Source organism: Marmota monax, unplaced genomic scaffold (assembly GCF_021218885.2).
Source record: "Marmota monax isolate L192 unplaced genomic scaffold, Marmota_monax_Labrador192_F-V1.1 WCK01_AAM20220418_F8-fsc00053, whole genome shotgun sequence".
Lineage (NCBI taxonomy): Eukaryota > Metazoa > Chordata > Mammalia > Rodentia > Sciuridae > Marmota > Marmota monax.
This window is the reverse complement of record NW_026693153.1, coordinates 7,506,331-7,530,621: the sequence shown is the minus strand read 5'-3', so window position 1 is coordinate 7,530,621 and position 24,291 is coordinate 7,506,331. Positions and strand designations below refer to the sequence as shown.

At 38.8% G+C, this 24,291-nt stretch overlaps 1 protein-coding gene across 1 annotated transcript; it reads left to right on the top strand.

Moving 5' to 3' along the window:
- Nucleotides 1–966: 966 nt before the first annotated feature.
- On the top strand, nt 967–24,291 carry LOC124100023 (cell cycle control protein 50C-like). The gene is made up of 7 exons (XM_046455332.1): nt 967–1,158; nt 2,918–3,028; nt 5,686–5,787; nt 6,522–6,609; nt 7,035–7,175; nt 19,963–20,172; nt 24,104–24,291. The coding sequence occupies exons 1-7, from the start codon at nt 967–969 to the stop codon at nt 24,289–24,291; spliced, it is 1,032 nt and encodes a 343-aa protein (XP_046311288.1).

Below are 24,291 nucleotides of genomic sequence, written 5' to 3'. Positions count from 1 at the left end.
TTGCCAAAATCATTGCCTTCTTTGACACAAAAACAGTCCACCATGGCATCTCTGCCTAGTATTAATAAAAAGGGAAGATTAGAAATGTACATACTGCCTAATTTTAAAAATCCTAATTCTACATTCTTAATGCCAGTTTCTAAATAATTAACTATTGTTAACAGCCTAATGGAAATGTTAGTGGATAGTAAGTGGGGGAAAAAACAAAAAACAACCAGGCCTAATACCATACACCATTGTTGAACATTTAATTGATCTTTCTCTTACCTTATCCGGGCTACTCCAAATAATGCACTTGGGAGAAATTAGAAAGAGATGTTTTAATCTGCATTTTCTATGGGATTTTTTCTTACGAATGAAAAAAAAAAAGGAATCTGCTGAAATTAAATGTCTGTGTTCTACAATTCCTTGTATGCTTCTCCCTTCCTCATTGTCACAAATAGCAAAGCTGGCTATCTGAGAGCATTTTTCCAACTCGGTTTATACACACATTAGGTGACAGCCAGATTTGAAAAAAAAAAAAAATGACAGCCCTAATTTATCTTTATGTATCCCAGGATCTGAGCAAGTTCTTAAAGATAAATTTGTTTTTCCCATTTCAGGGAGGGCTTGCCTTGAATTAGTCACCAAATTCCAGAAATAGCCCATAGTGACTACTTCTGTGTGTTTGTTGCCCGATGTTAATTTCTATAGACCTTGCTGCGGACTATCCCTTCTAGGTATGGCATTTAGCGCAACAAGTCTTTCTAAGCCTGGGTAAAATATACCTAGCAATAGCTGACTGAAGAGAGCTCTGCTCCTGATGAATATCAGATCTGGTTAAAGAATAAGTCCAGGAAGTAGAAAAGATACTGCAAAGGAAGGGTTCATGTAATTCTTCCTGTAACATTAACACTATGTGGTATTACTATGAGTAGGAATGTTCTAAATGTCCCAGAAGTGTGTCTAGTCTCCTACAGGATCAACATGGAGAAGGAATTCCAACATCACCTCTCCAGAATGCCAGAGAACTCAGCCATAAAGCAACAAAAGCTGCCTGCCCACCGGCTCCACTTCTCAAACCAGGCAGTCTTCACTATATTTTTTGCCACAGGAGCATTCTGCTTTTGCATAGGTATCATCCTTTTATTGTCTGCATGGAAAGTTCAGGAAATAGAGGTTTGTCCTGGCTTACTTTTATTTATTTAGTTAGTTAGTTAATTATACATACTGGAGATTGAACTAGGAGTACTTAAGCACTGAGCCACATCCCCATCCCTTTATTATATTTTATTTAGAGACAGAGTCTCATCAAGTTTCTTGGGGCCTTGCTAAGTTGATGAGGGTGGCTTTGAACTTACAATCCTTCTGCCTCAACCTCCCGAGCCCCTGGGCAGCCCCTGGACTTATAGGTTATGTGCATCACCACACCTGGGCCCTCTTACTTTTTTTTTTCTCCCAAGTTATAGGTGGATACAATACCTTTTAATTTAGTTAGTTAGTTTATGTGGTGCTGAGGCTTGAATCCAGTGCCTCACACGTGCTAGACAAGTGCTACTGAGCTACGACCTCAGCCCCCTCCATCTCACATTTTAAATGCAATTTCCAGGAATTTTCAACTTTAGGACTATAAATGGGAATGATTAGTTAAAGGACATGGTGCCTCAACAGGGACCTAGATGAGATTGCAATATCCCTCTTTCAGCTCACCAGTACAGATAGCAATAGAGCCCATGTGGTTGCTTTATTTGTCCCTTTTACCTATTAATGACAGTTGCCCTCAAGCTGGTCAGCTCAGCCATATTTGTGTGCAAGGGCCTGGCAGAGTCAGTTGCTTTTTACACTGGCAGAGGAGCAGGCATGCCACTAATAGAGGTAAGAGGAGTGCCAATGACAAGGATCCATGAATCGCACTGATAAAGAGCAAGAGCCAAAGATATGGGCCTTCAATTTAAAAAAAAAAAAGTGCATGTTTATTTTAGTTTCTTTATTAACATGTAAATATTATACATATTTATTGAATACAATGTGATAGTTTAGTACATGTATACAATACATATTGACTCGTAAAACTTAGAAATAAAGAAACAAGCAGAATGCAACACCATTTTCAAACTAGATTTATTCCACATACATCAATAATCATACTTGGAACACTTCTTTCTCTGTGTTTGGTCATTTGGGGTAATTTCCTCTGTATGCCATTTAAAATAACCCATTGATATGAATGTGTTTTTTTTAATTTTTAGTTTTAATTAGTTACACATGACAATACAATGACCTTGACATATCATACATTTGAATCAGATGGGATATAATTTCTCATTTTTCTTAGCGTACAGGTTGCAGAATCACATTGGTCATACAGTCACGTATATACACACAGCAATAATAATGTCTATTTCATTCCACTATCTTTCCCTTCCCCCCCATCCCCTCCTCTCCCCTCCCATCACTTCTTCTCTCTACCCAATCTAAGGTAACGCTATTCTTTTTTTTTCCTCATCTTCATACACGTATAGATATGAATGTTTTTCATACAATAAAATGGCAAAACAGTGAAGCAACTTCCTCATAAAGGTGGTTAGACTCAGACTATAAGCCCAGTTTTCATGAGTCACTGACTAATACCTTCCTACTGACACTTCTTTATGATCAAGAGGCAAGGCTTCGTCCCAACAGGACGCATGAGAATGCAACAGAAACACTGAATTCCAGGCAAGTGACCAAATGCTGCCTGGTCCTCAAATGAAAGGCTGCACGAAGGCTCACTCCCCGTGAAACACCCTGGACCACTTGCCCTGCACAGCACGTGATGCCCATCAGTCAAGTTGAAGGCTCCATGCCCCAGACAAGTTGAAGACTTTGGTGTACTTGGGACTTGATCAGAACTCGTGTAATTTTTAAATTAATAATTGTTCTTTTTCCTGCCTGACAGATTAATTACACAAACATTTGTGAAGATTGTGCTAAAATGCGGGAAAATGCCTTAAATTTTGACAAACAATGCACCTGCTCCATTCCCTTCAACCTTCAAAAGACTATGAAGGTTAGTGAAATTGAAGAGTTCAGTTGACTTTGTGCTGTTATACTTCTATTGAACTCTCCTCCGTAAGTTGACAATTTCCATCAAATGGTTAAACAAAACTAAAAAAAAAAGTATTTAAAAAAGAAAAAAAGGCAGAGTGAGGGTGACAAATCTTGAGTTTATGACCCCCCCACACTCCTTGTATTATTATTCACCTTTGTTCCTTCATTTTTAAGTTTTAAGACTCTTTACCTTCCCAACTTTGTAACATGATTCTTAAAATCAATCAAATAGGTTTTATTTCAAATGTCAGCACAGGAGGTAACTAGAGATCATTGAATTCAATCACTCATTTTGTAATGAGAAAATTAATGGGCTGGGAGGTTAGGTGACTTGACCAAGGTCACAGAGTAAGCTAATGTCAGTGAGACTTTCTTGGGAGATCCCCTCCATGAGATATTCCCCATATGTAACTGCCTAATCCCAAAGAGACTCTTGGCCTGATTGTCAGGCACTGTAAGACATGGCAAAGAAATATTGAGAAGTTCCTGCTGAGTAAAGTCATATTTGTTAGTCTAGGTCCTCTGAGAAGAAAAAACCAAGACAAAATGAGACACACAAGAGACTTTAATGGAGGGATGCCTGAGAGGGAAATGAGAAGGGAGCTGGAGGCTGAGAAAGCTGCCAGACCACAAGACAGGTCTGACCCTAGGGAAGGAGAAAAGTTAGGAAATAGAAGAGAAAGGGGGAAGGGGCAGAGGTGAGGAGGGTTTTCAGGAGATGATGATGGTTTAGGTTTGGAACCACCTGGGTGTGAGGTAGGAGCAGCACCTCCTTGGGGTGGAATGTTCAGCGGGAAACTCAAGAGAAAACCTGCCAGGACTAAGATCCATCCCATGTAGAGAGCCATCAATGAAGAGGAGGAAGGGGAACAGGTCAATGGGAGCTTGGTGCAGTTGAGGGATACAGAGTCCAGAGGACAGAATAGGGCCTTGAGATACCTTTGAGGAGTTGAAGGAAATGCATTTTTCATTTGATTAAGTCAGGAGGACATGAAGAAAGCTCTTCTCAGATCTACTGCAGAGAGTGATAGGGATGATCTCAACTCCTGTGCTCTGAAATCAGTGTTTGCATGAAGGCCATGCTCCCCAGGGTCCCACAAATCAGGGGCTAAGCACAGCAGGGATACTGAGGTAGGCTCTTCCAAGAGAGAAGATCTATATATCTATATATCAAGAAGATATACTTAATAAAGGTAAGCCTTTTTATTTTGAGATACAGGCCTTCATTATTTTGAAGGTATGTGGTATATTAATTATAAACAACTACATTGGACATTTCCATGTGTGGTGTTAGTAAAATCTGTCTTATTTCTGCCTGGTGATTTCAAGAGGCTTGGTTTGTCACCATAAAGGTAAAATCACAATGGTAGCCTGTGACTGAACAGCCTTTTACAATAGCACACATGGAAAGGTATCTCTCATGGCAACAAAGCTACTTATTTTTAGGATGAAAATCACCTTCTTAGCTGGGTAAGGTGGTACATGCCTGTAATCCCAGCAATTTAGGAGACTGAGGAAGGAGAATTTCAAGTTTAAAACCAGCCTACACAACTTTGTGAGACCCTATCTCAAAATGAAAAATAAAAAGGGGCTGGGTAAGCAGCTCAGTGGTCAAGTGTCCCTAGGGAGCTGGGCACAGTGGCACATGCCAGTAATTCCAGCAGCTCAGAAGGCTGAGGAAAGAGGATTGTGAGTTCAAAGCCAGACTAAGCAACTTAGTGAACCCTAAGCAATTCTGTAAGACCCTGTCTCTAAATAAAATATAAAAAAGGGCTGAGGATGTTGCTCAGTGGTTAAGCACCCCTGGGTTCAATCCCCAGTACCAAAAAGATTGCCTTCTTTTGGATCAGTGAGTCATTCCATCTGTGTCCATAGCAGATGGCTTACCTTTCCTTGAGTAATTATTACATGCCAGGTACTGTGCTAGATCCTAGGGATAAAAAGGCAAAACATCCGGAGGCTGACAACAAGAAGCAACTAGTCTCAGGGCTGGGGTTGTGGCTCAGTGATAGAGCACTTGCCTAGCATGTGTGAGGCACTGGATTCAATCCTCAGTACCACATAAAAATAAATAAAATAAAGGTATTGTGTTCATCTACAACTAAAAAGTTTTTTTAAAAAGAAGAAGAAGCTTCTAGTCACATGGCTTTTATGTGCCCAGTATGCACAGACACCTAAATATGCTTAGTAGCTCCAATTTTGAATAATATTTCATATATTTGCTTTGAAATTATATGACTTTAGGTGCCTACCACAACCCCAAGTGAAGTGTTTTTCCTGATATAGCTAGGAAATAACAATATTTGTAAAAACAAATTTTATATATTGAAAATACAAAGCCTGGTTATAAAAAAATATTTCAAGGCAAGAGAACAGTAGCCCTTATGAAAACTTTACAAATAGGTTATTTAGTCATTACAATAATGTCTATAGACCAGGACTTCCCAGTAGTGATTGTTAAGAATTATTTCTTGGGTTTCTATTTTCCAAAAAGAAACTTTCAATTCCCATTAATTTTTTTAAGTACTTTTTGTCTTAAAAATTTCTGTCCAAGTTTATTAACATTCCAGTTAATTTCTCCTACTGTTTGTTTCTTCTTACTTTTCTCCCATTCAGGGTGATGTTTATATGTACTACAAATTGTATGGCTTCTATCAGAACCTCTATCGCTATGTCCTATCCAGAAGTCATAACCAACTGATGGGTAAGGATTTAATGGTAAGACTTTATTTAATTTTTTGTAATATTCTTTTTATTTTTTAAACCAGGGGGATTTTTTTAGTCTAAAAGGGGATGAAAAATAAACTCAAAAGTTAAGGTTTAATAAAACAGTAATGCTTATTTTGTTTTTGCATGAATTAAGGAGCTGGATATACAGGATAACTGTTATTGAGAAAGAGTACTGGGGCTGGGGATGTGGCTCAAGCGGTAGCGCGCTCGCCTGGCATGTGTGAGGCGTTGGGTTCGATCCTCAGCACCACATACAAATAAGATAAAAATGTGTGTCCACCGAAAACTAAAAAATAAATATTTTTGAAAAATTCTCTCTCTCTCAAAAAATAAATAAATAAATAAATAAATAAATAAAGGCATTGTGTTGTGTCTATCTACACCTAAAAAAACAAACAAAAAAAATGTATCCCAGCATTTAGTGTGATAGATAGCATAGCCACAAGGTTAAGTTTCTTCCTACAGAACTTTTGGTAAGCTATGGATTGTTAATGAGAAAAGAAACACATTTAGATACCCACATAGGTACATGCATATCTCCAAAACACAAAAATGTCCTTGTCTAAGTGAACCAGAAGCCTGGGAAAAACAGATAGTATTCCAAAATACTGGTCTGTTTCAATAAAACAGGGTAGGTTGATCAATGTTGCCAATGTTCCCTCTTTCAGTATTCTAAGAATTTGCCAAAAGCATTTCTCATTGCTGTGTCATCTTGCATCCAGGATGTTGAGGACTGTGCTCCATTCAAAGTGACCTCCAATAAGATCCCTATTGCTCCCTGCGGTGCTATTGCCAACAGCATGTTCAATGGTAGGTGACTTTTTTCTATCTCTGTGATATTCCTTTTCCGTAGTGTATGACTTCCTGGATATCCAGGACATAATCCTTGCAGCTGAGGGGCAGGGTTTTTTTGTTTTGTTTTGTTTTTTTGTTTTTTAATGCTGTATGTATTATCCTAGTTAAGCCAGAACACCGATGTAGTAAATTCTTCCTTGCCAGAAATCTGAAGGAATGGTCGGAGAATACAAGTTAGATGGAGCTCAAGAGTATTTTTCAATAATTGCCTCAACTTCAGCTGGAAAAAGAATGGTCTTGTGATTCTAGCATCTATGGCATGTAGGAGTGTTGAGACTGCAAAAAAACCCTTTTTTTCATCTATTCTGCATTTTGGTTCTACATTTTGAAAGGTGGTAAAATTACTAGCCTGCACCTCTGATACAACTTTTTTTTTTTAGATACCATAATCCTTTCATATACCCGTTCGACATCTGAACATATCCAAGTTCCAGTGCTAAAGACTGGACTTACATGGTGGACAGATAAGTACGTCAAATTTCAGAATCCAAGTTTCAGAAATCTCTCTGATCATTTTATAGGTAAGATCTATACAGTAGTTCAATATTCTAACCTCTTTACAAAAACTTGTTTTGAATGTGTGGAGAGAAGTTTATGAGTCCTTCTTATCTATTTCTTTGACTCCTTTTCACTTTAACTCTCCCTACTGTGTACATCTCCTCCATGTACCTACTAGAAACATGAAATGACTGGTTCCATTTCCTCCCAATTTACCATCAAGACAAAGGCGATGTTTTAAGAAACTTGCTACTTCAACTGAATTCAGGATGATCATATAATTTATCATCCAAACTGATGCACTTTTGAGAGTAAAAGGGGGCACTAGAACAACTAGCTATATACTATTTGGAGTTTTCATTTACTGATCAATAAATTGACATAACATTCATAGACCTATAAAATAATTGTACTAAAATCAACTTTCAAAAATGCAGTTGCTTCAAAAATCAAAATAACATACAAGTGTACAATAAAACAACTTTTAGAAAAACTACTTTAGTTATTATCTAAATATTACAAGACAACAAAAGTAGGATGTTTATTCAGGATACACATTCACCTTATTTATTCTGGATATAATTTCACAATTTCTTGGCCAACAATATCTGTCTTTATATATGCCCCTATATTTTTAATAAACTTATTATTTTTACTGTAGCCTTAGTTTTAATTCTTTTTTTAATATTTGGGATTTTTTTTAGTTGTAGTTGAACACGATACCTTTTTTTAATTTACTTTTATGTGGTGCTGAGGATCGAACCCAGGGCCTCGCTCATGCCAAGTGAGCATTCTACCCCTGAGCCACAACCCCAGCCTCTAATTTTAATTCTTTCACAAAAATTTTCAAATCTTTTTAAATTTGAATTTTTTAGCTAATCAATTTGAAATTGTTAATGCCTTTAACTGATTCTTCTCTTTTGACTCTAAACTGTTTTATTGAGAAAATATTCTATAGGTGACAAGATACTCACAGACAATTTGGCTAAGTGGAAGAAATTCTCAATTTCAATTTCTTTTCAGTAGAATATTCTAGTATTTTAATCCAAATATTTTCATCAATAATGGTTGTTGTTTTCACTTCATATAGTCTTTTTTCTACTTTTGATTATTTTGAATGTATTACTAAATCTAAATGCTATAAATCTTAGACCTTCTCAGTATCATTTCATCTAGAACAGAAAATTTTATCCAGTCCAGGGCTATCAAAAGTCTTCACATGGGGCTGTGGTTGTGGCTCAGTAGTAGAGCACTTGCCTAGCATGTATGGGGCACTGGGTTCGATACTCAGCACCAGATAAAAATAAATAAATAAAGATATTGTGTCCATCTACAACTAAAAAAAAAATATTTTAAAAAGTCTTCACATAAATCAAGATGTTCCAAAGCATAGTTATAGAATTTAAAAATTATTTGTTTGCTTTAACACAGTTAGAATTCAATCTTACTTGCAAGCTTGGTTTTTAATAATTACAGTTCATTAAATCTTCAAAAATTTAAGCTTTTTGATATTTAATATTTCAGACACTTCAAAAAATTTTTTAACTATTTTGAGCAAAATGCAACCAAAATTAGAAGATTCATTTACAGAAAAAATTCAAGATCATTGTAGGACACACCATCTGATATACAAAAACATTCCTTAAAAGTTCAAGTATTGGGGGATCCAACATGGCGGCGAGAGGGGAGGCAGCGCTTTCAGTACCTCCTCAACAAAGGGGTCAGAGAGACGCATGGATACGCTTAGATATGACCTGCTGAGAAACTCCTAGCAAAATTCCACTAAAGAGAGACCGGCCGGGAATTGGAAGGATTTTTGGAGGTGACAGTCTGCGCTAGACGAGTGAATCTCCGCCACGCAGCGCAGAGGTCCAGACCCGCCAGCCGCTGCCCGCGCGACTCGGCGACTGTTGGCTGCCTGCACGCGGCCCCCGCGTCAGGGCGGATAGCCTCCGAGGCGCAGCGCAGCAGGAGCGGTGCAGGGACTCTAGGAAGAGGTCTCTCGCCAAGCCTTCATGAAATAGCAAACCGGGAGCTGAAACCAACCAGAGACAGACCAGTCCCACCCCTCCCTTCGGACACTCTGGCAAGGAGCCTGGGGCCTGCCATAGCAGAGTGGTGACATCACCAGAGTTCCGCCGACAGAATTCCTTCCCAGCGGAATCCACGTTAGCAGGTGTGTGACTCCCACCCCCTCCAGATACAAGCAGCCAGGAAACCACCGGGGACGTGTCTGTAGGGAAGCAGAGGGGATTCCAGATCCCCACCTCCCCTTAACACCAGCGGCGACACCCAAGATCTTAGCCGCCAGTTTCTGGGGGCGTGCCCACCAAAGGGGTCCTGAAAAATTAAACTGTTGGTTCCCAGATCACCCCACCACAGCACTGGGGCTTAATTGAATGACAGAGAGGGTGTTCATCGTTCGGGATATAGGACACGCGGTGGGGCTGCAAGTGTAATCAGATCCGTGGGGAACCGCCTCTGGTGAACAGGACCTGGCTGGCTGGCTGGGAGGAGGAACAGGGGGAGGGGCCGGATAAGTGAAAGGGCTCTGGACTAACAGGATTGAGAGACTCCCAGGAGCCACCGTACAGGGATTTCTGTCAGCACATAGAGGGCAGAAGCTCAGCTCAGAGGGCACAGCTCCGCCTATTGGAAGAGAAGAAAATGGGATTCAGCCATAGAACAGGGGATGCCAGCATGGCAGAGATCTGATGTCATCGGAGAGCGGCCGAGGAGAAAACTTCATCGGTGCCAGCGGCGACGGAAACAGTTGGTCCCCTGGTAGGGAGGGTGAGTCACAGATACCCGAGTCTCTCTCGCTTTGTCATCGAGCCAGAGGCGAGGAGAGGGGCCGCCGCCCGCGCCCGCAAGGTAGGAAGACCTGCGACCAACCTGCAGATCAGGCCCAGCGGTCTGCAGGCGTGGTAAGAGGGGCAGGGCAGAGCCACCGCCCGCGCCGGCAAGGTAAGCAGACCTGCGACAGACCTGTGGATCAGGCCCAGCGGCCTGCCAGCGTGGTACACACTTCACCCCAACTGGAGTAGGGGCAGAGCAGAGCCTTAGCCCGCGCCCAGATCAGGCCCAGCGGCTCGCCTGTGTGGTGGTCACGTGACCCCAATTGGAGTGGGGGCGGAGCGGAACTGACACCCTTGCCCACAAGGTGGGCAGACCTGCGACCAACCTGCAGATCAGGCCTAGCGGTCCCCGGGCGTGGTAGGAGGGGCAGGGCAGAGCCTTCGCCCCCACCTGCAAGGTAGGCAGACCTGCGACAGAACAGCGGATCAGGCCCAGGGGTCCGCGGGCGTGGTAGACACCTCACACCAATTGGAGGAGGGGCAGAGCAGAGCCCCTGCCCGTACCTGCAAGGGAGAATTTTCAACTATACAAGAGCAATATAAATATATAGGGGGGGAAAAAATTTCAAAAACACAACAGTTTCACCAAGAAGAAAGAAACGCAAGCAGTATGAAAAGACAAGGAAAGAAAGGACTACAAGCAATGCAGGTCAGCTCAACTTTAGAAGAGGTAACAGCTGCAGCAGATGGAATGTCAGATAAAGAATTCAGGATATATATGCTTCAGATGATCTGGAGTATCAAGGAAGAAATTAGACAGCAAAATCAGACAATGAAAGATCACTTCGACAAGGAATTACACAAACAAATCCAGGAAGCAAAGGATCAACTATACAGGGAGATAGAGGTTATAAAAAACAAACAAACAGAAATCCTAGAAATGCAGGAAGCAATAAACCAACTTAAAAACTCAATTGAGAGTACTACCAGCAGAGTAGAACACTTAGAAGATAGAACATCAGACAATGAAGACAAAGTATTTCAACTTGAAAAGAACATAGACAGCTCAGCAAGACTGTTAAGAAACCATGAGCAGAACATCCAAGAAATATGGGATAACATTAAGAGACCAAACTTAAGAGTCATTGGGATACAGGAAGGTATAGAACTCCATACCAAAGGAATGAGCAATTTATTCAATGAAATAATACGAGAAAACTTCCCAGACTTGAAGAATGAGACAGAATCCCAAATTCTAGAAGCCTACAGGACGCCGAATGTGCAAAATTATAAGAGATCCACACCTAGACACATTATAATGAAGATGCCCAACATACAGAATAAGGAGAGAATTTTAAAAGCTACAAGAGAAAGGAAGCAGATTACATTTAGGGGCAAGCCAATCAGGATAACAGCTGATCTTTCAACACAGACTCTGAAAGCTAGAAGATCCTGGAATAACATATTTCAAACACTGAAAGAAAATGGGTTCCAACCAAGAATTGTGTATCCAGCGAAATTAAGCTTCAGGATGGAAGATGAAATTAAAACCTTCCACGACAAACAAAAGTTAAAAGAATATGCAGCTAGAAAACCATCTCTTCAAAACATCCTCAGCAAAACATTACAGGAAGAGGAAATGGAAAATAACAATGAAAACCAACAGTGGGAGGTAGGACAGTAAAGGGGGGGGAATAATCAAAGAGGAAAACAAACCATGTTTAGTAACATAAATAAACAAATATGGCTGGAACAACAACCCATATCTCAATAATAACCCTAAATGTTAATGGCTTAAACTCACCAATTAAGAGACACAGGCTAGTAGAATGGATCTCAAAACAAGACCCAACAATATGCTGCCTACAGGAGACGCATTTGATAGGAAAAGACATACATAGGCTGAAGGTGAAAGGTTGGGAAAAATCATATCACTCATATGGACTTCGGAAAAAAGCAGGAGTGTCCATACTCATATCAAATAAAATAGATTTCAAGCCCAAGTTAATCAAAGGGATAAAGAGGGACACTACATACTGCTTAAGGGAACCATACACCAACAAGACATAACAATCATAAATATATATGCCCCAAACAATGGTGCAGCTATGTTCATCAAACAAACTCTTCTCAAGTTCAAGAGTCTAATAGACCACCATACAATAATCATGGGAGACTTCAACACACCTCTCTCGCCACTGGACAGATCTTCCAAACAAAAGTTGAATAAGGAAACTATAGAACTCAATAACACAATTAATAACCTAGACTTAATTGACATATATAGAATATACCACCCAACATCAAGCAGTTACACTTTTTTCTCAGCAGCACATGGATCCTTCTCAAAAATAGATCATATATTATGTCACAGGGCAACGCTTAGACAATATAAAGGAGTAGAGATAATACCATGCATCCTATCTGATCATAATGGAATGAAACTGAAAATCAACGATAAAAGAAGGAAAGAAAAAGCATACATCACTTGGAGAATGAACAATAGGTTACTGAATGATCAATGGGTTATAGAAGACATCAAGGAGGAAATTAAAAAATTCTTAGAGATTAATGAAAACACAGACACAACATATCGGAATCTGTGGGACACATTGAAAGCAGTTCTAAGAGGAAAATTCATTGCTTGGAGTTCATTCCTTAAAAAAAGAAAAAACCAACAAATAAATGATCTCATGCTTCATCTCAAAATCCTAGAAAAAGAAGAGCAAAACAACAGCAAAAGAAGTAGAAGGCAAGAAATAATTAAAATCAGAGCTGAAATTAATGAAATCGAAACAAAAGAAACAATTGAAAAAATTGACAAAACTAAAAGTTGGTTCTTTGAAAAAATAAACAAAATCGACAGACCCTTAGCCATGCTAGCGAAGAGAAGAAGAGAGAGAACTCAAATTACTAGCATACGGGATGAAAAAGGCAATATCACAATAGACACTTCAGAAATACAGAAGATAATCAAAAATTATTTTGAATCCTTATACTCCAATAAATTAGAAGATAGTGAAGGCATCGATAAATTTCTGAAGTCATATGATCTGCCCAGATTGAGTCAGGAGGATATAGACAACCTAAACAGACCAATATCAATTGAGGAAATAGAAGAAACCATCAAAAGACTACCAACTAAGAAAAGCCCAGGACCGGATGGGTATACAGCAGAATTTTACAAAACCTTTAAAGAGGAACTAATACCAATACTTTTCAAGCTACTTCAGGAAATAGAAAAAGAGGGAGAACTTCCAAATTCATTCTACGAGGCCAACATCACCCTGATACCTAAACCAGACAAAGACACTTCAAAGAAAGAAAACTTCAGACCAATATCTCTAATGAACCTAGATGCAAAAATCCTCAATAAAATTCTGGCGAATCGGATACAAAAACATATCAAAAAAATTGTGCACCATGATCAAGTAGGATTCATCCCTGGGATGCAAGGCTGGTTCAATATACGGAAATCAATAAATGTTATTCACCACATCAATAGACTTAAAAATAAGAACCATATGATCATCTCAATAGATGCGGAAAAAGCATTCGACAAAGTACAGCATCCCTTTATGTTCAAAACTCTAGAAAAACTAGGGATAACAGGAACATACCTCAATATTGTAAAAGCAATCTATGCTAAGCCTCAGGCTAGCATCATTCTGAATGGAGAAAAATTGAAGGCATTCCCTCTAAAATCTGGAACAAGACAGGGATGCCCTCTCTCACCACATCTGTTCAACATAGTTCTCGAAACACTGGCCAGAGCAATTAGACAGACGAAAGAAATTAAAGGCATAAAAATAGGAAAAGAAGAACTTAAATTATCACTATTTGCAGATGATATGATTCTATACCTAGCAGACCCAAAAGGCTCTACAAAGAAACTATTAGAGCTAATAAATGAATTCAGCAAAGTGGCAGGATATAAAATCCACACGCATAAATCAAAGGCATTCCTGTATATCAGCGACAAATCCTCTGAAATGGAAATGAGGACAACCACTCCATTCACAATATCTTCAAAAAAAATAAAATACTTGGGAATCAACCTAACAAAAGAGGTGAAAGACTTATACAATGAAAACTACAGAACCCTAAAGAGAGAAATAGAAGAAGATCTTAGAAGATGGAAAAATATACCCTGTTCATGGATAGGCAGAACTAACATCATCAAAATGGCGATATTACCAAAAGTTCTCTATAGGTTTAATGCAATGCCAATCAAAATCCCAAAGGCATTTCTTGTAGAAATAGAGAAAGCAATCATGAAATTCATATGGAAAAATAAAAGACCTAGAATAGCAAAAACAATGCTAAGCAGGAAGTGTGAATCAGGCGGTATAGCGATACCAGACTTCAAACTATACTACAGAGCAATAGTAACAAAAACAGCATGGTACTGGTACCAAAACAGGCGGGTGGACCAATGGTACAGAATAGAGGACACAGAAACCAATCCACAAAACTACAACTATCTTATATTTGATAAAGGGGCTAAAAGCATGCAATGGAGGAAGGATAGCATCTTCAACAAATGGTGCTGGGAAAACTGGAAATCCATATGCAACAAAATGAAACTGAATCCCTTTCTCTCGCCATGCACAAAAGTGAATTCAAAATGGATCAAGGAGCTTGATATCAAATCAGAGACACGCCGTCTGATAGAAGAAAAAGTTGGCTACGATCTACATACTGTGGGGTCGGGCTCCAAATTCCTCAATAGGACACCCATAGCACAAAAGTTAATAACTAGAATCAACAAATGGGACTTACTCAAACTAAAAAGTTTTTTCTCAGCTAAAGAAACAATAAGAGAGGTAAATAGAGAGCCTACATCCTGGGAACAAATCTTTACTCCTCACACTTCAGATAGAGCCCTAATATCCAGAGTATACAAAGAACTCCAAAAATTAGACAATAAGATAACTAACAACCCAATCAACAAATGGGCCAAGGACCTGAACAGACACTTCTCAGAGGAGGACATACAATCAATCAACAAGTACATGAAAAAATGCTCACCATCTCTAGCAGTCAGAGAAATGCAAATCAAAACCACCCTAAGATACCATCTCACTCCAGTAAGATTGGCAGCCATTATGAAGTCAAACAACAACAAGTGCTGGCGAGGATGTGGGGAAAAGGGTACACTTATACATTGCTGGTGGGACTGCAAATTGGTGCAGCCAATTTGGAAAGCAGTATGGAGATTTCTTGGAAAGCTGGGAATGGAGCCACCATTTGACCCAGCTATTCCCCTTCTTGGTCTATTCCCTAAAGACCTAAAAAGAGCATGCTACAGGGACACTGCTACATCGATGTTCATAGCAGCTCAATTCACAATAGCAAGACTTTGGAACCAACCCAGATGCCCTTCAATAGACGAATGGATTAAAAAAATGTGGCATTTATACACAATGGAGTATTACTCTGCATTAAAAAATGACAAAATCATAGAATTTGCAGGGAAATGGATGGCACTAGAGCAGATTATGCTAAGTGAAGCTAGCCAATCCCTAAAAAGCAAATGCCAAATGTCTCCTTTGATATAAGGAGAGTAACTAAGAACAGAGTAGGGACGAAGAGCATGAGAAGAAGATTAACATTAAACAGAGATGAGAGGTGGGAGGGAAAGGGAGAGAAAAGGGAAATTGCATGGAAATGGAAGGAGACCCTCAGGGTTATACAAAAGAACATACAAGAGGAAATGAGGGGAAAGGGAAAAATAATACAAGGGGGAGAAATGAAGGTCAATAGAGGGGGTAGAGAGAGAAGAGGGGTGGGGAGGGGAGGGGAGGGGGGATAGTAGAGGATAGGAAAGGTAGCAGAACATGACAGTCACTAGTATGGCAATATGTAAATCAATGGATGTGTAATTGATGTGATTCTGCAATCTGTATATGGGCTAAAAATGGGAGTTCATAACCCACTTGAAGCAAAGTGTGAAAGATGATATATCAAGAACTATGTAATGTTTAGAACAACCAACAATAAAAAAAAATAAAAAATAAATAAAAAATAAATAAATAAAAAAAAGTTCAAGTATTTCTAAAATTCTTATCCATGGTACTGTAAGTGGTATCATGCTGAAATATGTTTAATTTAACATGTGTCATTATAAAAATTTTGCAGTTCAGTTTCTTAGTAAATATACAAAAATAATTAAATTTGTACAACTGCAGCTCTTGTTTTGATTAATGAGATATTGTAGCTTGCTAGGATACAATTGTTAATTATATATACACAATGACCAATTTTAAGTACATTTTTTCTATGTCGATTTCTCAATTTACCAAGAGTATTATCTTTACTTACATCATTACAAAACTACATTTTATTATGTCACCACAAACCAATTTAAACTTGACTCTTGAAGCTTTTAGCTGAGTTTATAGTAACATTTACAATAATGTTGGTGGTTTCATCTTCAATGATTGAACTTCTAAGAACTTGGCTTTGATTCTATGAGGAATTAATCCCCCCATCAAACTATTATAGGTAATTTACCTGATTTCTATATGTAAGGACATTCACATAAAAAAATGGCCTCATTTAACTCTTTACAAAGTTCCTCTTGTGCTAATGGAGTCAACACATTAAAAGCTTTTCTTTGGTTACAAAAACTATCTGTAATAGAAAAATGAAACTAAAAGAAATTCATCTGATGTTAATAAAAAGTCATGCTCACAGTGATACATAAATGAACCATTGTCTTTGGACATAATCTTTTAAAAGTAAGCAACAATCTTTTGAAGCAAATTCTGATGTTCTTCAGCAGATTTATCTCTTTAGATTTTCATATGATGTGGGTGTATTCATCAACTTCCTTAAGAAACTCTACTCATTTTCACATTAAACACATACATCCCACTTTTTAGCTCTTCACAGCTAAAAGGGTTTATTAACAAATAAAAAATGACATCAAACAATATAGTAGTTGTACAATTACACCATAAAATAAATAGAAAAAACACTTTTGCAAGAGAGTTCAAACTCCTCTCAGCAGGAGTGCTTGCCATCTATTTCCCACACATTCATCATATGTGCATAACTGAACCTATAATTTCCCACGTTTTCCACTGACCCCACTGATTTGCACTCTGGCAGCTTCACACAACTCACAGGCCAAAACAGAAACTATGGGCTAGCTGGCTGGAATGTGAAACAGCTGGCAGAGGTCACAGGGATAGCTTATATTAGATTTTGACTGAAAGTATTCCTGCTCACCTTTCACATACAATCACAAGTTAGTAAGTAGGCCATTCATTGCATATGGGCAGTTCACATACTACTAGTAAAGACCATGCCTGAGAGCTGGTGGGATGAAATTGTATGTACACTGTTTATCTGTAGTACATGCTAAATCAGATGGGAAAACAGACATAAACTGAGACTGTTCTCAGCAAACTAGCATGTGTGGTCACTGTGTCTATAATTCAGTTACCAGTTTTTGAAAGGAACTTGGCAACATTCTGTTGTTTTGTCTTACCACATAACCATAGGCCTATAACAAAAAGGGTCTTGGCTTTCTCTCAACTCCTGCTGCACTTTGTTCTTGCTTTTAAGAGTCACTCATCACATTGTACCCTTCTTTTTGCATACCTGTCTATGAATTCCTGGAGGAAGGAGATGGGTTTTATGCAGGTTTGTATCTTTGGTGCTTGATACACAGTGAATAATCAAGAAATGTTTATTTTTGAATGAATAGATGAATACAAATGACCCAGGGAACTTGAAAAAGAAGGATGTTTGTATCTCTTAAACCATGTTTCTTACTTATACTCTGGATGCATGGGATGGGGTGGGATTGGGATTGGGAGTTGATAGGAGAAAGCACCTTTGAACTTGCTTTTTGTTTTTTCAATGGTCCTGGGGATTGAACCCGGGGGTATTCTACCTCTGAGCTACATCACCAGACCTTTTTAAAATACTGAGATGTAGTCTCGCTAAATTGCTCAGGCCACTTCAAACTTGCCATCCTCTTGCCTCAGCTTCTAGAGTTACTAGGATTACAGGCATGTACCACCATGTCCAGCCCTTTGAACTGGGTGCTTCTAACATCTGTAGCCCACAGGACATTCCACCTTAGGTCATAATCTCAAGCCAAAGTAGAAAACAGGTGAGGTCCACAGTGCAGGCACCAAAGGCAATTTCAACTTTGAACAAAATTTTTTCTAGCAAAAGTGATTGAAGTTCTTGGGAAGGGGCAAGATAGGCAGGCTCCACAGTGTTTACAAAGGAAGATTCTCCAGCAAAGGATTATTTCCAGAGGAAGTACAATTGTATACAAACATACTTCAGCAGATTAATCCAACCAAATTTAGCATATGCTTTTATAAATACCATAGCCCATGCTTCAAAAACAAGTCTGGATTTATTTTTGGAGGGATTTAACCCAGGTGCTTAACCACTAAGCCATATCCCTAGCTCTTTCTTGGTTTTATTGTTTGTTTGGTTGGTTTTTAATTAATTTATTTAGAGACAGGGTCTCACTGAGTTTCTTAAGGCTTCGCTAAGTTGCTGAGGCTGGCTTTGTGATTCTCCTGCCTCAATCTCGTGAGCCACTGGCATTACAGGCATACGCCACAGTAATTCTGGATTTTTTTTAGTAGGAAATACTTTAGTCAGAAGTCAGAGTTGAGAAAGAGTGGTTCCTTTTTACCATGTGCACATCCTACAAGTAGAGCCAGTTTTATGGAAGTAAAAAAAAAAATCTACCCTAATTGACTAACTCTTTAAAATCCAGTGTGGTTTTTATTACCAACTTCTGTCAGATTTAGTTGGAATCCTTCCTCCTTTTTTCAAGCATTTATTGAACACCTACTATATGTGTCAGGCACTGGCCTAACTGGTTGGTAATGGAAAAGCGGAAGAAGATGAGACTGTTCTCATGAGTTCTCTGCAGAGTAGAAGAAAGACATGCCCCCAGTTGTGGAGTGGGAAGTGTGAGAATAAGAGTGCAGTCAACAAACATGTCTCCTGGCACTGCCTTCCACCCACTGCTTCCAACATTCCTCCAGCATCCTCGCTTCCTGGCGGGATGAGGCTTGCAATTCCTGGCCTCTGCACCTCCACCCACTTTCTAATTCTTCCGCCTTATCAGCTTTGAGCTTTCAGGAGCAGTGCTGGGGTGAACATCTATGTGAACCAATCTTCCTGTGCTTTCATGGCTATTTCCTTAGAACACATTTCTAGAAGCAGAATTTCTGCACCAAAAAAACATATGCAAAATAATAAAGCTTTTCATGTATATTTTTAGATTGCAATATCAAAGATGGTAATCCACATGCCTGCTTCAAATAAGAGTTTCCCTTCCACAGCCTCCTCAATGCCTGTCACTTTTTTCTTTAAATATTAACCAATTTTTGGATGGAAATAGTGTTTTGTTTTAATTTGCTGTCTTCAGATTACTTGTGAAATGTTTTTTAAAAATATATTTCCTGAGCTGGGGTTGTGGCTCAGCAGTTGAGCACTCGCCTAGTACATGCAAGGCCCTGGGTTCGATCCTCACCACCACATAAAAATACATAAATAAAATAAAGTGTTGTGTCCAACTACAACCAAAAAAACGTTTTAAACTATATTTCTAAAAATAAATAAGTAAATAAATAAAATAAAACAAAAAATTATATTTTCCATGATGATACTGCTGAAGACAATATCATTTTGTTCTATTTTTTAAGGTTTTATACATGTGTAATATAGTTAAGGCATAATATGCATATATTTTTATATTCTACACTTTTTTTTAACCCTATGAAATTATCATGAGTATTTCCTTAAAATCCTTAAGGCCATTACTTTTAATTGTTGCATATTCAGATAGCTTTCACACACACACACATACACACACACACACACACACACACACACACTTTTAAAAGTCTGATTTCTATTTCTCTTTCCTCATGAATGAAGTTCTTTCATTCTCTACATCCTAGGGAAAAGTGAGGAGATAGATAGGTGATTTTTCTCTACCATTCCCCTTGTTTTCCTCCCTCAGGAACTGAAAAGCCCCCATACTGGCAGGAGCCCATCTATGAGCTGGACACAAGTGATCCAGGAAACAATGGTTTCCTCAATGATGACTTCATTGTGTGGATGCGGACCGCTGCCTTTCCTACCTTCAAGAAACTGTACCGTCGACTCTATCGAGTAAAATATTTTTCTGATGGCTTACCTGCTGGTAATTATACTTTCGACATATCCTATAGTATCCTTTTATACCACTTTTCTTTCTGAAGATGAAGGAAAATCTGGCTACTGGTTGTTGAATTCTTGCATTTTATACTTTGGTATTCTCCAAATTTATTTACCAAAAGAAAAAAAGTGCATTTCTCTCTTATAGATAATAGTGTGGAGGGGAGGAAATACTGTCCCCTACTCCTCTAGGGTCTTCATCTAGGACTGACATAAGACATTAACAGGAGAAAAAACATCCAAAATTTATTTGCACAGATGTAGGAACATTTTCAGGTAAAACAACCCAAAGAAGTGACTAAGTGTGTATGTACTAGGTTGAAAAGAGTGGCAATTGTGGAGAAGTAATTAGAAAAATAAGGGTTAGTTTAACCAAGTTTGTTTATACAGATGCCCCTTACCCTCAGCTCCCAGTCTTTAGTGATAAAAACATTTCTTCTCTCCTGTTGTAGGAAGGGCATCTTTCTTCTTCTGTTTTGTTTTTCAACAAGCATAAAATCACTTGATTTTATTAATATTTAATATAACCAATGTAAAGCATAATGAAGTTATCACATACATTGTTACATTAACATTTAAATATTACAAAATAACACTAGGGAAGGGCATCTTTTTAATATTTATTTTTTAGTTATAAGTGAACACAATATTTTCATTTATTTATTTATTGTTATGTGGTGCTGAGAATTGAACCCAGTGCCTCATGCATGGTAGGCAAGTGCTCTACCTCTGAGCCACAACCCCAGCCCAGGAAGGGCATCTTTCACATGGAAGTTTTATCTCTGTTTTCAGGAAGAAATTGGAGGTAGGAGTATCCCTCTTTTACTTGCTGTTTTTCAAGTGTCTTCAAAATAATAGGTTAAAGAGGCATATTTTGGGGTGCCGTATCTCCAACTTCAACTGTTATACAGCTATTTGTTACCATGTTATATACTTAAATTTTGTACTTTTTTAAAGGACTAACAGCTAATTGCAGTATCAGGTAAAGAAGTCCATATAAGCATGAATAACAAAAGTTCTTAGGGACAAAGCATTTTGTTCTCCAAGAAAAGAAAGACTAAATAACAGTGCCTAGAGACTTAAAACCTATAGGATGGGGATATGGAGGATTCTGAAAGTAAAGAGATACAGTTTTGATAAGAAGCAAATTTGAGATATAGACTAAAAATAATAGAGCTAGAACGGTGGTACACACAGTGACTTGGGAGGCTGAGACAGGAGGATTTCAAGTTCAAAGCCAGCCTCACCAAAAGAGGCACTAAGCAACTCAGTAAGACCCTGTCTCTAAATAAAAACATAAAATAGGGCTTGGGATGTGGCTCATTGATGCAGTGCTCCTGAGTTCAATCCCTGTTCTACCTATTTTTCAAGGTTTTATACATGTGTAATATAGTTAAGGCATAATATGCATATATAGCGACTGAGAATATTTTATTCTAGGCAAAAGTATCAGAGCCCAAGGGCACCCTGGACTCAAGGAACAAGTCCAGTTAATCCAGCCCACACTGGGTGGGCTATGAGCTCTGCACTGAAGATGCTGTGTTTGTCCCTCCCTTAGGTGCTGAGCCAGCAAGTGGGAGTTGGTGCCTTTGTAATAGACATATGGTCCAGGTTAAGAGACATATGCCTTAATAGAGATCAAGAATTTTTCCACTTAATTTAAAAATACAAATGTAACTCTTTTTTTTTCCTGTACTGTGGATTGAATCCAGAGTTGCTTAACCACTGAGCCACATCCACAGTTCTTTTTAAATGTATCTTTAAAGTCAGGGTCTCACTAAATTGCTGAGGACCTTGCTAAGTTGCTGAGGCTGGCTTTGAACTCACCATCCTCCTCCTGCCTCAGCCTCCTCTTTGGGATTACAAACGTGCATGCCCAGCATAACTCTTAATTTAAAAACAAAAAGGATTTAACTTTAAAATGGCACCAAACACTGTCTTTAAGAGGTTATATATTTAAACATTATTTATACTAACTCTAATTTTCAGAGTTAATTTTAAATTCTCTTTACGACGCTCTCTGAGGGGAAAAAAAAAATTCTCTTGGAAGTAGAATCTTTCCTGGTCTTGTGCACAGCTTTGAAGCTTCAGCCCAAACAGGCATGGGTACATCTTGCAGCATATCAGAGTTAGTAGCTAGTTGTTTGGTGGGACCCCACGCAGACTAGAAGTTCCTTAGCACACAATTGTTCACCTCCCAAAGAGGTTGAATGAGAAATTTTAGAGGAAACATAAACCATGAATGACTGCACAGGCTCCAGTTTCCTACTACATGTTTTCTTCTTCTCTCCTTCAGCAAGTATATGGATATCTCTGACAGGGGAGTGGTGGCTTCAGAAATGTCCCTGCTAATGTGACAACATCTCTGCCTCCTAGCTTTTTGCCTCCTCTTGTAGTTATTTGCCTTTAGCTAGTTCCTTTAGCGCAGGGTCTCTAATTCTATTCTATGTACATAAAAGCCACAAATGGCCTCTCTTGTGGAGCATTGTAGGACAGATGCTGTCACGTATAACTGATGAGAACAAACAAAAATAAATTTTAAAAAGAATAAATCGTAGAAGATTACCTTTTAAGGGAAATGTCAGCAAAACTCCTTTCTGCCTCAAAAAAATATAAGTGAGTTAGGAAGTTGCTTGACAATTGCCTCTCAAGTTGGACCCCTGATCCCAACTTGTGACTGCCTTACCAGTAAAGTAGTTATAACTGCATTCAAGAAGTTGGAGGTGGGGGAGGCACTGCTGCCGGCATAATGCATGGGGACGAGTTGGAGCTGGGAGATGAGGCAGGAAGGCCGTGTTCCAAACAAGGGACACCACTGTTCCTCCTCTCTCTCTGGATCTGGTTTCCATCATTCTCAGTCATGTTTTAATGCTGATCACTCTCAAGTCTTCCCCATAGACCTTCAATCCTGAGCTTCAAGCCTACCATTGTACTACCTGGGGTGGCCCTACTGTGAATATTACCCAAGCAACCCAGGGGTCTGGCTGAAAGGCAAAATACAGCCTGGGCTGCAGACAATTGCCACTACTAATAGAAAATATGATGTTCTCTGTGTGAGAGAGGGACCCCTCCCCACACCAAATGGAAATGAGGGAGAAGACAGGCATGCAGAGGGGTTTAGGTGGCACTCAGGAACCTGGTGACAATGAGAAAATCTGATGTAGAAGAAAAAAGAGAACTAGTTTCCTAACATGTTTCCTTGTGCCTTTAAATAGCGTGTTGCCAAGTGATTTGAGGCCTTTTAAGAGCTTTGCTGGGAAATACCTCTGTCCTCTGCCGTTGCTATGAGAAATCTTTGTTTGTTTATTAGTTTCATTTACAAAAGGCACCAGATGTTTAAAAACCTCAGGCCACATACATAATCAAAATGACATCATTAAAATGCTAATGATAGCAAACCCACTTCAAACACTTTCTCCCCAGCAGTGGGGATACTGGCCTTTGCATACCCCAAACAAATGCACCATCTTTAATTTTCCCATCAAAAATGCTTTGCCATCTATCCTATTATTTTACTTACTTTTTTCCCCCTTAAATCCTCCCCACTGAAAAATTTCCCCTGAAGCAGGAATTCAAAGTTTAGCCTATTAAGGAACTTAACCTCCCCTGGATCTCTTGATTCATAAATAAAAATTTAGGTTTGCTGTATATGACTTTAACTTCCTTGGATTCCTCAGAGTAAGTGAAATATGTTTGTCCATTATTCAGCTGTCTGCAAAGTCATTCAGATTATGACTATATAGAAGCTAGGCTTGTTTTTACTTAATTTTATTCCAGCAAGACACAGAATACTTCTTGATCATGTTGAATCATATGAAACTAAATATTAAACCATTTATTTTACCTACAAAACAGCAATTTTATATGATTTAACCTAACATATTCTATGTGTGCAATGGTAGAGATGAAAGGTACTGTGAAGGATCCTTAACGGGTCTTCTTAGATTTTCCAGTAACCAAGTTCCAAGGAGAAAAATCTGTCATCCTTTCCACACTGTCATGGAATGGAGGTAGCAGCCTTTTCTTGGGACTTGCCTACACAGTGACAGGAGTATCTCTGTGGATGTCTTCCTTTGCCCTGATGGCAATTCAAGGGAAGATTAGAAAAAAGAAACTGACCCATCGTCGTTAA